Source organism: Teleopsis dalmanni, chromosome X (genome assembly GCF_002237135.1).
Source record: "Teleopsis dalmanni isolate 2A chromosome X, ASM223713v2, whole genome shotgun sequence".
NCBI classification, from domain to species: domain Eukaryota; kingdom Metazoa; phylum Arthropoda; class Insecta; order Diptera; family Diopsidae; genus Teleopsis; species Teleopsis dalmanni.
Window position 1 is genome coordinate 84,088,890 of NC_051848.1, and position 17,387 is coordinate 84,106,276.

The 17,387-nt window shown below is 31.4% G+C and overlaps 1 protein-coding gene across 1 annotated transcript; it reads right to left on the reverse strand.

The window, feature by feature from the left end:
- Nucleotides 1-6,101: 6,101 nt before the first annotated feature.
- On the reverse strand, nt 6,102-17,128 carry LOC119662550. Its single transcript, XM_038072190.1, has 5 exons — nt 16,909-17,128; nt 16,392-16,632; nt 15,466-16,324; nt 13,603-13,952; nt 6,102-6,535 (listed from the first exon to the last, which is right to left on the reverse strand). Exons 2-5 carry the CDS (start codon nt 16,623-16,625, stop codon nt 6,146-6,148), a joined length of 1,833 nt encoding a protein of 610 aa, XP_037928118.1. The 5' UTR covers nt 16,626-16,632; nt 16,909-17,128; the 3' UTR covers nt 6,102-6,145.
- Nucleotides 17,129-17,387: the final 259 nt, after the last annotated feature.

Below are 17,387 nucleotides of genomic sequence, written 5' to 3' on the forward strand. Positions count from 1 at the left end.
TATCAGCCGCTTCATTCCGAAATAATATAACTGTTGAAACTCCTATATGGAGTAAACAATAACATGATTCTATAATAATAATATTTTAAACTATAATCAACAGAATAAAAAAGTTAAAAAAGCTATTATATTAGCTAAACTGCGGTTACTGATAGTTTTTCCGCCATCACCAAAACTCATTTTTACAGAAATACCTGAATCGCGGACGACCTATGACTTATGACCTTAAATAACAAGCAAAAAAATGAAAAAAAAACAATGATTTTAAAATAATATTCAAGTAAAGAATATTAGGGACTAAAAAAAAAGATAAGAATGAATAGATTCTTTTTAATTTATTTTACTCAAAAAAAAAAAAAACATTTAAAACAAATAAATTAATAATTTTATCATATATATAAAAGCATTTATATTTGATTTGGATACATTAAGAATTTTACTTTATATATGAAATAAAATATTCATATACGAAAATATATATAATAATATATATATATAAAAAACTATTTAAAAAATTATAATAAATAAAACAAATTTAATTTGAATTTTTAATACTTTATTTTCAACAATGATATTGTAAACCATAACCTACAAAACAAAATTAATTAATAGGATCTTGTTTTATAATTTCTTAGTTCAAAAAAGGTTGAAAAGTCGTTAGGAAAGGTTGAATGAGGGCAGTCGTTAAGGAAAGATCAAAGAAATAAAGTCGTGTTCGGCACGTTAATATAAAAATACAGATATAAAATAAAATCATGCACAACTTAAAAATATAATATAAAATTAAATAAATAAAATACAATTTTTAAAATATAATAATTAAGAACTCATTTTATATTTATAAATATAAAATATAATAAAAATAATATATAATAAAAAATAAACTAAGAATTATGAATTTTTTAAAAATAAAAATATTTAATTGATTTTATTGATTTGTATAGTATGTGATTGATTTTCTCTTTCAAATTGTGTAACGATCGTTATTTTATTGATGACTTATAGAATAATGACGGTGTAATCAACACCACAAACTATAAAAAATCCCGTTTCAGAGATTGAGAAAGTTAGAGACAGAAATAGAGAATCTCTTCAACTTTCAGCTTATATGTACCTGTTGCCTTGAAAAATTGATAATTCGAAAACATTGTAACGTAATACCTAAATTTAAAAGCACAAATATATATAACACTTTATTACTTTACGGAAGTACCGAGCACGTCAGACTACTGAATATTAGCGTTTAAATACGGATAAAATATTAAAATAGTTGTATTATTACAAAATAACAAAAAAAAAGAAATTGAAAAAATAAACAAGTTATTGAGGGAGTAAATATACAAACAAATAAATTTACTAATTTATTGACGTCTTCTTCTGCACGCAAAAGTGATCTTCTCACATCTTCTCAAAAACTTTTTCATGGAGTGCTGAATGTGGATCTTTACTGCCAAATTCTCCATTAACAAATGTTGGAAATCAGAATTACAATGAAACACATGTTGCAGAGAAAATGTTGCAGAAAAATGTTTGTATTCAAAAATCGCCAAATTGCGCAACAAATAATTACGAACATGAGTCTATCAATATTGAAGATAGAAATAATATGCAAGATGCTGCTAAACAAGACCATAAAATTCAGACAGGAATAGATACATTCTTGTTACAAAGCGGAAACGCAGCCCTATTAGAAAAACAACTAGTCAAGTAGCTAAACAAACAAAATTAGTTGAAAACCGCGCCTCCTCAAATAAAAATAGATTTGAAGTTTTATCAACTGATGAAAGCGAGAATAGTGGAAATAATACCAAAAAATATAAACCACTTCCAATCCACTTAAGAGAAAAAAACTCGAATGAGCTCTTAAAGAAGATGACATCCATTATCTACGTAAAGTGCATCCAATTCACAATCTTCGTTATCTTTTACATCGAAGGATAACATTAGAAGAACACTTCAAAAGGAAAGATCCAATACAATGTACTAACTGTCAAGAATTTGGTCATACTAGAACCTATTACACCTTACCCAATGTATGTGTAATATGTGGAGATCTACATAAACCCTCCATATGCCCAAAACCTAAGGAAGATGCAAATGCAAAGAAATACAGCAATTGTGGCAAAAACCATACAGCAAATTATAGGGGTTGTACTGTATTTGTTGCAGTTAACCAGAGAACTCTTCCCAAAAATCAATCAAGTACTGTCGCATCCAAAAATTACTTCCGAGAACAAATAAGCAATCCGGTAATAATAATACCTCAAGGCAAAAGTCATGCAAATGTATTAGGGAAAATGTTCAACCTCAACAATTGGCGAAACCGGCAGTAGATAATTTAGAAGAAACGCTAAATACACTGATCTAAAGTCTTAATCTCTTTATGTGTGGTATGCAAAGCATGATGCAAGATCTTATAAAAAAACAAAAGGCTCTAATGAAAGCTCTGATAATGAAGAAATGAGCAACTCCATTAGAATATGTCACTGGAATGCAAACGGTATAAACAACCATAAACTTGAAATTGAATATTTTTTAATTAGTAATGGAATTGATATTATGCTTGTGTCTGAAACTCATCTTACTCAAAAAAACGCTTTCAAAATTCCAAATTACTGCTTTTATGACACTAAACATCCCAAAGGTATGGCTCGCGGGGTTACTGGTATTATAATAAAAAAAGACTCGATTTGATGAATATGGAGAAAATGTCGTAATAGCTGCAATATATTGTCCACCCAATCACAATAGAGAAGTCCAAGACTTCCAAAACTTTTTTAAAATACTCGGTTCTAAATTTCTAGTTCCAGGCGGTTTTAATGCTAAGTACACATTCTGGGGTTCAAGACAAATAACACCAATACAACAGAAACTTCTAGCAGTTGTGAAAAGTGATGATCTCGATGTCATATCCACTGGACAGCCAACTTACTTCTGATCGACAAAAAGTCTTAGATCCTATTGACTTTGGCCTAAGCAAAAATATTAAACTATCAACAATCACCGCATTTCCATCAGTTGAACTGTCATCAGACCACTCACCAACAATAATAACAGTACAATGTCAGCAGAATAGAACTATCCAAACGCAAAGTCTAACGAAATATATAAAGTGGTTAAAAATTTGTAAATATGTTTCTAGCCATATGTATACCGCAATATGCTTCTTTAAAAGAGAATAAAGAAATTGATGCTAGTGTTAACCAATTTTCTGAAGTAATCTCAACGGGTGCTGAAGTGCTTCGATAAGAACTAAAAAAACAACCCAAAAAATTGGTGTGACAAAAACAATAGAGGCATTATTACTATCTTACTGACAGGTTATTATCCCAAACTTTGGAAAATGACACAAATAACAATGATACCTAAATCTGGGAAGGACAAAACCAAAATAGAATCTTACAGATCAATTAGCGTCCTTTCAGTATTATCAAAAATATTTGAAAAGCTGCTAATAGCAAAAATAATGACAATACTCTCAGCTAACGAAATAGTTCCGGAACATCAATTCGGCTTCAAAGCTAAACATAGTACAATTGAACAAGTGCATCGTATTGTATCATTCGTTAGAAACTCATTTAGAAATAAACAATACTGCACTTCTATATTTATAGATGTTTGATAAAGTATAGCATGAAGGCTTAATATATAAAATTACAACACTCATGCCAGCTAACACTCACCTTTTGTTAAAAAACTACTCAAGTAAAAAAGTTTTAGTTTAAGTTATAAAGACTTTGTTACAGAACCTTGTCCTATCAAAGCAGGAGTTCCTCAAGGAAGTGTAATAAGTCCGCTATTATACCTACTGTATACAATCGCACAACGCATGCTTCAAGATCATATTCACCAACTCGAGCAATGGTTATTAGTATGGCGTATCAAAGTCAATGAACAAAAATGTTCTCATGAAACATTTGCTCTAAGACCAGGAAACTGTCCCAGTATTACAAAAAATGAACAATCAGTACCTTCGAGCGACTAACACATAGAGGCTAAAAAGACACACATAAATACAAAATGAAGTTCATTGCATTTGCTTATTGGCACGTCATCTAAGCTAACACTTGAATACAAAATTCTGCTATACAAGTCGATAATAAAACCTATATGGAGTTCAACTATACGGAATTCAACTGTGGGGAACAGCGATGTCATCAAATATTGAAAAACTGCAAAGGCTGCAATCTAAAACCCTAAGAATGATAACAGGTGCACCGTGGTCTATGAAAAATGCTAACCTTCATTGAATCGATATTTTGAATTGATTTTAATTTTAAATTAATTTTAGTTTTTTTAATTTTAATTTAAATTTTAATTTTAATTTTAATTTTCAATCTTATCTTATTATAAATAATTCAATGTCTCAATAGTTTTTTCCAAAGCAATGGCTTAGGGAAAAAAAATAAATTTAGTTTTAAGATTTGACCCATTTATTGTTAGGTTCGTTTTTAGAAAGATTCAGTAAATAAATTATAAATTGAAAACAAAAAATAAAAAATATTATTACAAAATTAACCATTATGCTATAATCCTCCTCATTTTCCGCAAGTCTTCATGGGGTTCCATAAAACTTTGTATAAAGAGCGTAACAAGATGTTTCATTTGCCTCACTATGTTCTCATTTTGTGATTTACTAGTCTTTTACTTGAGTTTTACTGCCTACAGGCCGTGAAACAGACCTATTATTTCCAACCATTTGCAATTGGGTTTCGTGCAAAGTTTCAAACAATATTATTCGATTGATTTGATTTGCGAAGGCTATTCTGATCTTTCATTGCTTTCTTTTATAGAATATAATCAAAACTTCACTGATTGGACTTCATATTGACAAATACCTAAGTATTTAAAATATTTTAAGTATAAGTATTATATGAAAATCTATTTAATTTTCTCTCAATTTAAATTCTTTAGCAAAGAATAACTAAGAAACTATTGCTTACATCAGGTGTGCATGCTATATGACGACTACATTGAACTCCAAATTGCTCAATCGGTCAGAAAAATCTTTTTCAAGCTCTGCAATATTAAAATATTCATTAGATAAGTTCTGCTTACTAATAGAATAGTAAAAAACATAAGAAGGACAATGTCTTAAGTAATATTTTATCATTTTGTATAAAAACTCTATTTGAGTTGAAATACGGATACACTAGACACGTTTTGCTGGCACATAGTCTCTTCATTTGTGTATTCTAGAAAATTTCCTTTCTCATTGCAGCACTACTTGAATGGAGTGTAACAAATTGGAGTCTGATTATAAATGTCTACTGTCAATGTAACAGTCTTTTCCTGTAAGGCAGCTTTTGACTAAAGAAACGATCACAAAAGTATGCTGAAGACGAGATCAAAATCAGCAAAATCATTTTGACAACAGCGAGATAGATTGCAATCAAAGCTACAAGACTTAACAATGAGGTCATATATTCGATAAAGAATGGGCACCGGTTCCAAAGTAGTGAGGAAAGATGAGATCAAAAAGAAAAGAAAACGTTCACTAATTATATAGTGAACATAAGATATAAGTTTTACATGCTTATTCACTTTATAAATACTTCTTATGTTAAGACTTTGGAGTTAAAAATATTAAAGGATAATCTTACGACTTTTGTGACGTGTGTAGTTGACGCACGTTATTTGTTGAAAGATGCATGCATATGTCAGATATTGGGATGAAAAGGGATAAAGGCAGGCAGCCTTATAAGTCAATGCAAGAGTGTATTTCAATTTTACTTATACCTCAATGTAAGCATAGATCGAATTTCAGTTAAACTGAAAATTGTGTGTATCGCTTTGTTTGACAAAGCTCGGTCCTTGGTCACTGCAGAAGATATTGGTCCATATCCTAACAAACGTGAACATAAACTTAAACGTAAACTCAACTTAATAATAGAAGATTATGTGAAATTAAATAAAATAAGGAAATATTGACAATCGGCATTCACGTCGTATTTTGGTAAATTAATATAAATTTAGAAACAAAAATAGTAAATATTATATCAGTGAATATATATATATAATATATATTATATATTATACTTATATATTTTATACTTAAAATCCTCTAAGTATTTTTACTTTCTTAATGTTTTGAGGTTAGCTTTTAAAAATAGTAATTCAAGTTAAATTGATATAAAAATTTAACTTAAGAATTTGATGTATCGTTGTCTTTCATTTGTTCTTGGGTTTGTATTTTTCTGATAATAATATCGTCCGCATTTTCAGATAATCGTAAATTGTTCTCACTGGCTAGATGTAGAAGGGAGAAAAATGACATGATAGGTGTTGAGGCTGATGCATTTGACTCTTCCGGCAATGACTCATACATTTCTTTGAATGATGCTTCTCCCGGTATGTACTTCTCATCTGAGAAGTGATCATTATTTTCTTTTTGTTCACTGCCTTTTTTGTTATCTTCCTTTTCTTTTGCGCTAACTTTAAATTGTAGGTCCACTAATGACTTGCAACTTGTTATTAAGTTTTTCATATCAAAGTGACGGGTACGTTTGGCAAATGGAACAACAATCTTTGTCACCTAAAAAAAAAAGATTTATAATATGAAAACATTTTTATTAAATTAGAAATATATATATATATGTAAAAGATAAGATTTAATGTCTAAATCGTTTATCAATTTATAAGACTTTACTAAAGTTAATAATTAAATATACACGACCGAACTTCCTGACTTCCGACTGCTGGCTACCTAGTGCAACTACCGACCGACTGCTCAACTTCGACTGCAGAGAATACTTGTACCAGAACGGCAACTTAAATGTAAACAAAACAAACCAACGAACACACTCTCAAAATAATTTACTACTACCAGACCAAGCATGTTGTTTTGTTGTTGTAAGTCGACCCACCACGAGTGAAAAATTTCACCACGCCGAACGGAATGTTTCACCACCACGAACGGTCTCCAATATTCTTTACTACGAAAGAACGACATGAAGAGCGCAAATTGGGTTTTCTTTTGGTTTTTTGACAGAAGAAATGCGCGCCAAAAACTGAAAAACGAAGTTACAAAAGGTGGTGAATAAGTTCCTTTGAAAAAATAATTACATTTATTAATTACAATTATTATTTTAGTTATTAATATCTGAAGATGGTGTGGAATTGCGTGATGGGATGTGAAGTATTTAAGGGAATGTGTGAATTTCCTAAAATTAACGAAAGAAGGTAAAAAACAATAATTTCTTGATTGTGGACTTAAAATATAAGTTTTATGTTTAATGTGATTTGTTTGTTTTATGTGTATAAATACAAATTAGTAAAGCAAAAATATATGTGAGTAAATAAATATATTTTAATAAAACTTGCTAATGTGTTAATTTGTTTTTATTAAATATGTGATAAATCTAACAAGAAATAAAAAAAAAAAAAAATTATGTACTATTTTTGTTTTTTTTTGTATATTATTTGGAGGTAAAAAGAGTGGACTATGTAAATTATATTTTTATCTTGAAATATTTATGTTAAAAACCTTTAATATTAATTAATTTATTATTAATTTAATTCAACAATTTTATTTTTAATTATTTCACAATGAATAAATTTTACTATATCATTTGTTCATATTAAAAACACTGAATAAAATTAAATCGTATATATCTCGGAATTGCTTGAAATTAGAAAATAAGTATACTAATAAGTATAAGTGTCTTCTTTGGAAGTATCTTCGATTATCCAATTAGATTAATCGTTCTAAATCCTTCATATTTAACGAAACAGTAAACATATTATAAAGTTTTACTTTTTCTACATTAATTCTTTTTGTGAATAGCGATACTCTTTGCAAATTATTTAAATAATAGAATTACTTTACAAAATTGTATTTTAAGTCAATTTTATTTTCGTACATTTAACAATTGAAACAGAAACATAACACCAAGCTAAAGATGCATTATAATAATTAATATTATTAATATGTATTATTATAATTATATTATAAAATATGGTTATTATTATTGAAAGCTATAAGGATAATGTTGGAGTGAATACAAGGATTGCCTTAAAAGTTATAAGAAAGCTATCAGGGAGGCCAAAAGTAATGGCTGGAAGGAATTTTGTAAGTCAATTGAATCAATCTCATCCTCTGCTAGGCTCAGCAAGCATCCCCTGCTATCCAAGGAAAGTGCAAATCGTTCTTATCTCAAGAAAGAGGACGACACATGGACTGAAACCTCTGCTGAGACACTAAGACTACTATTAGATACTCATTTCCCAAACGGTGAAAAGGGTGCCCAGGAAATGATTCAATTACTCTGGCAAGCACATCATCACAGGTGGCTGAAGCAATAGTCACTGCGGAGAAAATTAGGTATTCAATCAACAGTTTCTGTCGCTATAAATCGCCAGGTTTGGACAGTATTTTGCCGATTATGTTGCGAAAACTACAAGACTTAGTGGTTCCATGGTTAGGGGGAATTTACAAAGCGTGTCTTAAATACAGTTATGTACCACTTAGTTGGAGACAGGTTAAAGTCGTCTTCATACCTAAGGTAGGCAAAATCGGACACGAGTCCGCCAAAGATTACAGGCTGATTAGTCTAACTTCATTCTTATTGAAAACAATGAAGAGGGTAATAGAGCTTCACCTAAGACAAAAGGTAGAATGTTTTGCAATCTCTAAATCTCAGCACGCTTGCCTCAAGGGTAGATCTACGGAAACAGCTCTACATGAGGTCATTCGTACTGTGGAAAAATTGATTCATTTTAAACAATACACGTTGGCAACCTTTTTAGATATTGAAGGGGCTTTTAACAATGTCAGCAATAAAGCTATGTATGACTCGCTTTTCAGAATAGTTTTAGAGGAAGAATTAAAAAATTGGATAATTAAAAAATTGGACCGTGGATTTAGTCTCTACTCTTCTATACTAGGGTTCTTGCGAGGAATGTGGTAACAAAACGGGTTCTTGAGGAAAACACACATTCTATTAAAACGTTCACTTTAAATTTAATTATTATATTAAAAATTATCAGCAAACTTCAGAAGAGTGCTGTCTATTAGCGAGGAAGCGGCAAGGATTAAAGTCCCATACTTGAATTCTAACTTAAAAACACTTTTAATGATTTCTTTTTTTACTTTACTTATTTTTATTTTTCTTTTGTTTCACTTTACTTTTTTGATTTTGTCTTTTCATATTTTCCCATTTTTGTTTATTTTCCAATTTTTTTTTTCAATTTTTTTATTTTCAATTTTTTTTAAATTTATTTGTGCAATTTTTTTTTCTTTTTACAGATTTTTCCATCAACTGCATCTCAGGATGTCAAGTGAGCATCAAACGGATGTGCTATCGCTTTTCGTTTAGTAAAAGCTGTGTTAATATTATATTTTCAAAATGTTAAAAAGTTAAGCGCCATGACTTCCGGACAGTCATATAACGAAAGATCACGGCAATTGCACCCTTTTCTGGTCATCACTATGACCTGTTATTATTATTTTGAAACTTTCTAATTGGCCCTATTTTTCAAAGGTAATATTTTTTGTGCATTTATACATATTTACTCCTTTAAAACGTAAGTTGTGGTATTTATTTAATGGGAAATATAGTATTGACCAACGTGATGAACATGGTAAGCCTCATCCTCATCCTTACCTTTATAACCAAAAACAAATCGGAACTTTTCTCTTATTTTCATACTCAATTTTTTATTTTTTGTTAAAATTAATCATTTTACATTTAAACTGACCAATACTGTATCCAAGACTGTACCAAGACTGTATCCATAACATGGTGCTAAAACTTTGTGCAAGCTTGAGTTGCAAACTTATCTGTCAGTAAAGTTGCTTAAGTTTTTTCTAACGTCCTCACTTGAACATGTCCGCGATCAAGATTTGTCATTAAATCAAATTTTTCAATCATAAATGTTGTGCTTACGTGTGTTTGAAGGATTGCTTTACTACTTAATATACTGATGGGTCCAAAATGGAAGATGACAGTGCAGGAGCTTTCAATTTCACAATACACTAGCATCAAAGAACTATGTTACTGTTATGTGGGTACCGGGACATAAAGAACATGAGGGCAATGAAATAGCAGACTCCCTAGCAAAGAAAGGTGAATGTACTCCTTTCATTGGTCCAAAACCTAATGAAAGGGGTAACAAATAGCTTCACAAATAACTTATTATAACACTGGAGAGCCCAAGCAGACATGCGACAGTGAAGAAGATTCATTGATCCTGAACACATCAAAATTGATACTATCCTTGGCCATAGCAGAAACGACATTAAAATCTACACTGAACTTATTACAGAACACTGTAGACGTGGACTCGACTACCTTGGATCTAAGTCCCAAATCAAGTTGGTAAATTTAAGTCCACAGCAATTACAAGTTTTATAAATAGTCTAAAATTGTTTTAGTTGGGCCTTTAGGCACACAATAGATCCCTTAGGTCGGGGTACATTCATAGCCTATTATTTAACAATAATAATAATACTTAAGATGACGAAACAAGCTACACGAATATTTAACACATCACTCAATAAGTCGTGTGACTGACACACAGATAGCGCTGTCATTGTCAAATCCATATGACGTTTATGAGGTACCAACCTTCAAAAGACTATATGTAAAATTTCATGACATTTCGATTAGTCAGAAAAAAAGTGACAGTCATTCAAGTGAAGCTACTTTTGTTATTTTCAAAACAATTTCAAGACATTCAAGACAATTGAGTGTATTAACTTATCATTGCTTCTTGATGAAAAAAATACTGTACAAGCTCAGCAATGGCTGCAAAAGTGTTATCCGGACTCTGCTCCATTGAAAAGAACCATTTGTTATTGGTTTGCTGAATTTAAACGTGGTGGTACAGACACCGATGATGGTGAACGTTCTGGTCGTCCGATTGAGGTAGCTACTCCAGAAAATATCAAAAAAGTAAAGAAATTGGTTATATCTCATCATATATTGAAATTGCATGAAATAGCTGAGACCATAAAGACATCAGAAGGCAGTGTGTTTACAATCATGCATGAACATTTGACCATGAGAAAGCCCTTTTCAAAGTGGGTGCCGCGTTTACTCACAGTTTATCAAAAACAACAACGTGTTGATGATTCAAAGCAGTGTTTATCCATGTTTACACGTAATAAATCAGATTTTTTGGGGCGATATGGAACAATGAATGAAACATGGATCCATCACTTCACTCCGGAATCAAAACGATCATCATCTGAGCGGACTGCAGCCGGTGAACCACGTCCGAAGCGTCCAAAGCCACAACAGTCAGCTTGGAAGGTTATGGCTTCAGTATTTTGATATGCACATGGTATAATCTTCATTGAATATATCGAAAAGAGAAAAACCATCAAAGTAACTACTACACGGCATTATTGGATCGTTTGAAAGCAGAATTGTGAAAAAACGACCACATATGGCGAAGAAAAAAGTTTGTTTCACTAAGACCATGCACTATGTCACAAGTCAATAAAAAAGATTACAAAATTCCACGAATTACACTTCGAATTGCTTCCTCATCCACCGTATAGTCCATATCTAGCCCCCAGCGACTACTGGCTATTCGCTGATCTGCAAAAAATGTTCGCCGGTAAGAAATACATCTAAAATGAAAAGTAATTGCTGAAACTGAAGCCTATTTTGAGGTAAAAGACAAATTCTTCTACAAACACGGCATCGAGAAGTTAGAGAAGCGGTGGAATGATTGTATTGCCCTTGAAGGATATTATATTGATGAATAAAATCGATTTTTGGCAGAAAAAATTTGTTTTTCTTAGTTAGTCACACGACTTATTCAGTGATGTGTTACTCTTGTCTGTCCAAATAAAGCTGCTCAATGACAGACTCTTAATTTAGTGATTGTTTTTTTTCTCACTTTTTTGATTTCCACATTTCTTCAATATGCAAGTTTCTCGTAGCTCAAGAAAATTGTAGCACAATCCTCTATATGTTACTGCTTTAAGTTAAATATTAAAAAAATGTGAAAAAAAGTGATCTCATAGGAGCTTAATGACAACAACAGATCATCATTTCATCATACAAATAAAACAATTTAATTGATATAAATAATATTAATTATTAATCTAAAGGTAAACAATTTGATTTCGCCATACAAAAGTCCAACCCATCTTTGAACCCGCCATATAGAAACGGCTATGGCTCTCCGACTTAATGGCATCTATCTTCGATTTAAATTCGACCAAAACCCCAATTTATTTACACTTCTAAATAATTCCCTTTCCACTCATACTACCAACACCGAACTATATACTAACCCACGTATTCGTCATTTATGATATTTCCTATATCAATCAACAACAACAACATCTTAGTGCATTTTAGACCCCCACTACCACCATAATCTAAAATTCTGATTATCATACCTGACAACATGTTGAACTTTTGTACACCGTGACATGTTAATGTGTAGCTGACTGAAATCACGCAATAATCTGTCGATATCTCTTGCAGATTGCTCATGGGGTAAAGACGAAGAAACTGTACTGGACACATACAAATCAATAGGACACAGTATGCACCACGCAAAGACATTTGCGGATTGCGACTGACTGTCATCGCATCTCGCTTGTTGATCATCTTCATGAAGAATCAAAAGTACTCATCGTAAAAAATCATAATCAACAGTTTTCCAAACAGTTCCTCGTTGCGTGCCACTCAGATGGCCATCGACACCGACACGACACCTCATGGCGTCGTATTCTGAACTGCATCCGTTTATCTCTTTCTTCATATCATGGATATATCAACGTCTTTTGCAATCGAATATGAACGTGAACTTACAGCACTCCAGACAGATGTAGTATCCTCTTCGAGACCACGGTTGCACTGCAACAAAGTTTTCAATAGGTGCCGCATAACATTTCTTCGAAAAAACGACGACTTCCCGTACAGCAAGAATTGACATAAGACAATTGAGATCAAAATATAGTCATAGTAACTGCTGAACAATTACTTGTCATTTATTATTCTGCCCCATCGGAAATAGTTCAGTTCAATTCAAGTCATACCTATCCCCAATACATTACTACTCCTTAATAATCCCCTCCACTCTCATTCAACCATTATGCATCCATATCCTAACCCATGATTTTATCATGTAATTCCTTTCGTTGTGTCCGCTTTTCAGCAGATACGGTTAATTATTTAAGGCAATCAAATAATATATTAAACTCATCAAATAAAATAATTTCATGAGAGAAGAGAACTAATGTTGTCAGAGTTTCGAATTTGACATTCATAAACAATTTGATAATGTATAAACAAAGTTGGAAGTTTTGTGAAGATCAAGCAATGGGATAACCTGAGAAAGTCATTAGTTAATAAATATTTATACTATCATAATATTTTTCACCTACTATTCATAAATTATTGTAGTAAGTTGACTATTACAGACATGAGCTCCATAACATAATTGATTACTTATTACAAAATTACAGGCATATAACATATGTACCATATACACAAATATATACAAAGAGAGAAAAATATGTATTTGCCATGAATTAGAATTAAACTTTGAGAAAGTAATGTTAGTAAAGATACTCAAAAAAAATATGTGTTAATGAATTTTCATTACTAAATTGATTTTATATATTGAAATGCTTACTTGAGAAGGTGGTCCATCAAATTCTGTACCAATTTTCAGTACCGTATCATTGCATTCCTGCGATTCAGAATCGATATCTACATCGTTTCTATCTGGATGATCAGAATCGTTACCCGAACCATGTTCTTCATCATCAAGCTGAATAACAGAATTCGCAATAGTGCCAGCCGATTTGTTGGCCATTGTTTCGCGCAGATTAGAATTATTGGATGGACCAATCCAACAATTTTGTATATTATTAAGTTCACGATACGAATATTCCAACTGTGAGGAATCGATAGGACGTAAATCTTCCATAATCTGAGCTGAACGACGTAAACTTCCACATCTATTTATTGCAGTTATTTCATCTAAAAAATAATTAAATTATAAAAGATTAGGTATAAATTTCAGATTTTCATTTATTTGAATTTTTTGAAGCTTCAGTATTCTTTAATTAGATAATAACGTTTTTATATTTTCATATATAAAACTAATAACTAACGATTTCGAATATATTTGACGATATTTTTTGATATTAAATCTAATTAATTTCTATTGACGCTATATAATGTTATATTATTGTTTCGTTTTGTCACTTTAATTTGATAAGTTCGCAAAATCAATATACTCTCAAATGATAGTGCATAGGGAATCATTAAAAGTCGAAAAGAAAAATAAAGATAAAGTGAAACATACTTAGAAGGTAGTATGTAAAGGTCACCGGCCTTTACAGCTGCAAGAACATTTACGGTGAGGTAATTCTGCGATTTGAGCCGTTTCAGCGGCGCTGCTGATTCGTGTGCACTACTCATTTTGATCTTAAATGATGAACCACTCAACTGCCAGAATTACAAGATCACCTTGTAATTTTTCCGCCTCATGTACAATGGGCCAAAATCGCACAAATTTTAATTTCTTGAGTGCCGGATTTTGGGAAAAATGGACTATTCCGAGCAACTTTTTTAACTTTTTCCACTTTTTCGATTTAGCCAATGTTTCTGCATTTTTTACTTGAAAAACAGCAACAATAATAATGTTGTAAATAATGTAAAAAATAGGAGCTTAAAATATAGATGCATCACAAATTCCGAATTGACTATTGAAACAGTATGAAATCAACGTATTATTTGACACATATTATAGTAAATTTCATTAATAAAGCCCACTGAATAACAAAAATTAAATACTGAAAAATCTTAAAGCTAAAATCGGTTTTATGATGCATTTCGATTCTTGTCCGTTCTATTCACTTTTGACAATGTTATACGAAAACGGTTAGGTTATGAAGTTCTAAAATATGCGTATTTAAGAAATCAAATATCGGCGACATAATACTCTGTTGCTCATTCTGTTTGTACAGCAACAATTAATGCAGTGGTTTTATTTTATTACACACGGCTTTTACTAACCTTTGTATTTCCTGAACCATGCAACTACTAAACCTAAACCTACTACTAAATCCCTGACAGTATATTCACATTTTCCGCGCGGTATGTTGTCAGCTAAAATGTCAGCACAATGTTCCGAAAACTCTTGCTAGCTACTCTTAGTATATAGATAAGGAAACGCATACTTTTACGCATATTTTTATTTAGAGTTAAAATACATTTTATAAAAAAGAGTTTCACTAGCTACTTTCAAAATAATGTTTCCTTATATCCAAAAGAAATGGATATTTGAATAGTACTGCAATGAGTGGAACTCATTCTATTCCAACTTTCAGAATATCATTAAAATTAATATGTAAAATACAAAATTTTTACAATTATCCCAAATCTTGTCTGAGAATGTTAATATTTAGAATTGTCTTTTCACTTTTGCATTAAACACTAGTTCTCTACACACATACTTCACACAATTAATATAAATAAAATAACTTACCTAATGTTATGGCATCGTATTCACACAAATCAATATCCAACATAGGTGCTTTCGGATCAAGACATACTGGGTCACATTCAGCATCCATGTCAAATTGTACGACTAATTCAGATGGTGTCAAAACTCGTGGAGGTTCATCAAGATCACTCACATTACGGGAAGAAGTATTTTCTTCTTCTTTTTTGTCTTTGTACTTTATTTTATCCTTTGAATATAAGGGATAATCAGTGTAAAGTGATCTAATCAATAAACTGTTATCAGCTTCTTCCTTAATTTCCACAAAATTACTTTTGTCCACATTGCTATTTTTAAGATCAGTTTCTTCATTTAAAATTTCCTCAGATTCGGTTGCAAGAACATCAGTTTCAAGAGCATCACCTTCCATTTCTAATGTGTAATCGATCTCCTCATTATCGAACGCCGTCCAGTAATTGAATTTTGTACTTAATTTTAAATCGTAATCACGTGTCGGTAGCACATTATGCATTAAACATTTGGATGAATTTATTGCACCACCAATTCTATTAAGTTTGCTAAAGATGACATCATCCATTGGAATTGTTTTCAATAAACCATTTAAACTCTCTTTATTTCTTGTAACTGTACTTATTTGTCGTCGTGCACGGTTTTTTGGTTTAGGTGGATTAGCATTTATGTCCGGTTGAGTTTCACCAACTGACTTATTAACTATATCGGTTTGGTCATTGGTATAATAAACATCGTCGATGTCATCAAGTCCTGCATTCTTACTGTTAACCGATTTTGCTAAACCTGCAGAAATACGCACAACGTCTCTGTAATTAGAGTCTACACGTAAACCATGAACCTTTGATGAAGCTTCTAGCGATGAGCAAGCAACCTTAATAAGTAAATTATGTTCATATTTTACAACAAAAACTAAATTTAATGCACAAAAGTATACTTACTCTAAAGTTACTCGAAAAATTGTGCTTATGCTCAAAGAAATCAGTACTTGTGTCAATAACTGATAGTGACCATACATTCTCCGAGTTTATCTCATTTTTCTTTTCGTTTTTAATCATCAGGACTTCCTCGGATGCCGTACGACTAAGAACCGAACGACGCTCTTCTTCATCATTATCTGATGAAAGGCTGGCATCAGGAACTCCAAACGACTTGAATGCGCTATTGGGCAACATTGTTTTGCTGAAATAAAAAATAATAATAATATCGTTAATAGGTATTATACAATTTCTACAGATAGCATCGGAGAAATTTTATTCTTTGGAACAAACAAAACTGACAGCTTTTTCAAGTTTTTTGTCGATTACAAAAAGTCAAAAATCTTTAATAAAACATTTTTAGGAAGTTTCAGAATTAATTGAAAATATTTAATTGAAAAACGTTGCATATATCACGAATCACGAACCACAAATCACAAATCACAATTCACAAATTTTGCATAACAGAAGATATACCAACCTTAAGAACACAATTGTTAATTGTAAAAACACAAGCGCTTCAAAAAAAAAATATCCGACCAACGACCGATTAGTCTCTTGTCGGTCAATAACCAATAAGAAAGAAGACTTGTTCCGTTCCTTTAAAATTTTTATGAGTATATTTGGCAGCCCATACACAGATTCGCACGATGTAACTATATGAATTTGATTTATGCTTTAAGCGGGTATTACACACTATGTCTGGCTTGTTCGCTTGGGTCGACGTCGCACATCGTAACGAGTTCATTCATACTCTTATAAGCAGTGGCGTATTTTGATGATATTAAAAAATTGCCGAAATATGGGTGTGATGTACCTAATTTTACGCCCACCTGCCCTACAAAGTTATTGGTAAAAATAAACAAACACGAAGCAATTTCAATAAAATTTTGCTTAGAGAATTGTTTTTACAATCAAAAAACTTTTCTGGATAATGGGCATGATTTGCCAATTTTTACG

Coding starts and splice junctions, on each gene's coding strand:
- LOC119662550 (XM_038072190.1), bottom strand. CDS start 16,625: ATGTTGCCCAATAGCGCATTCAAGTCGTTTGGAGTTCCTGATGCCAGC. Junction 16,325..16,391: donor ATTTTTCGAGTAACTTTAGA/GTAAGTATACTT, acceptor TTACTTATTAAG/GTTGCTTGCTCATCGCTAGA. Junction 6,536..13,602: donor TTGATGGACCACCTTCTCAA/GTAAGCATTTCA, acceptor TTTTTTTTTTAG/GTGACAAAGATTGTTGTTCC.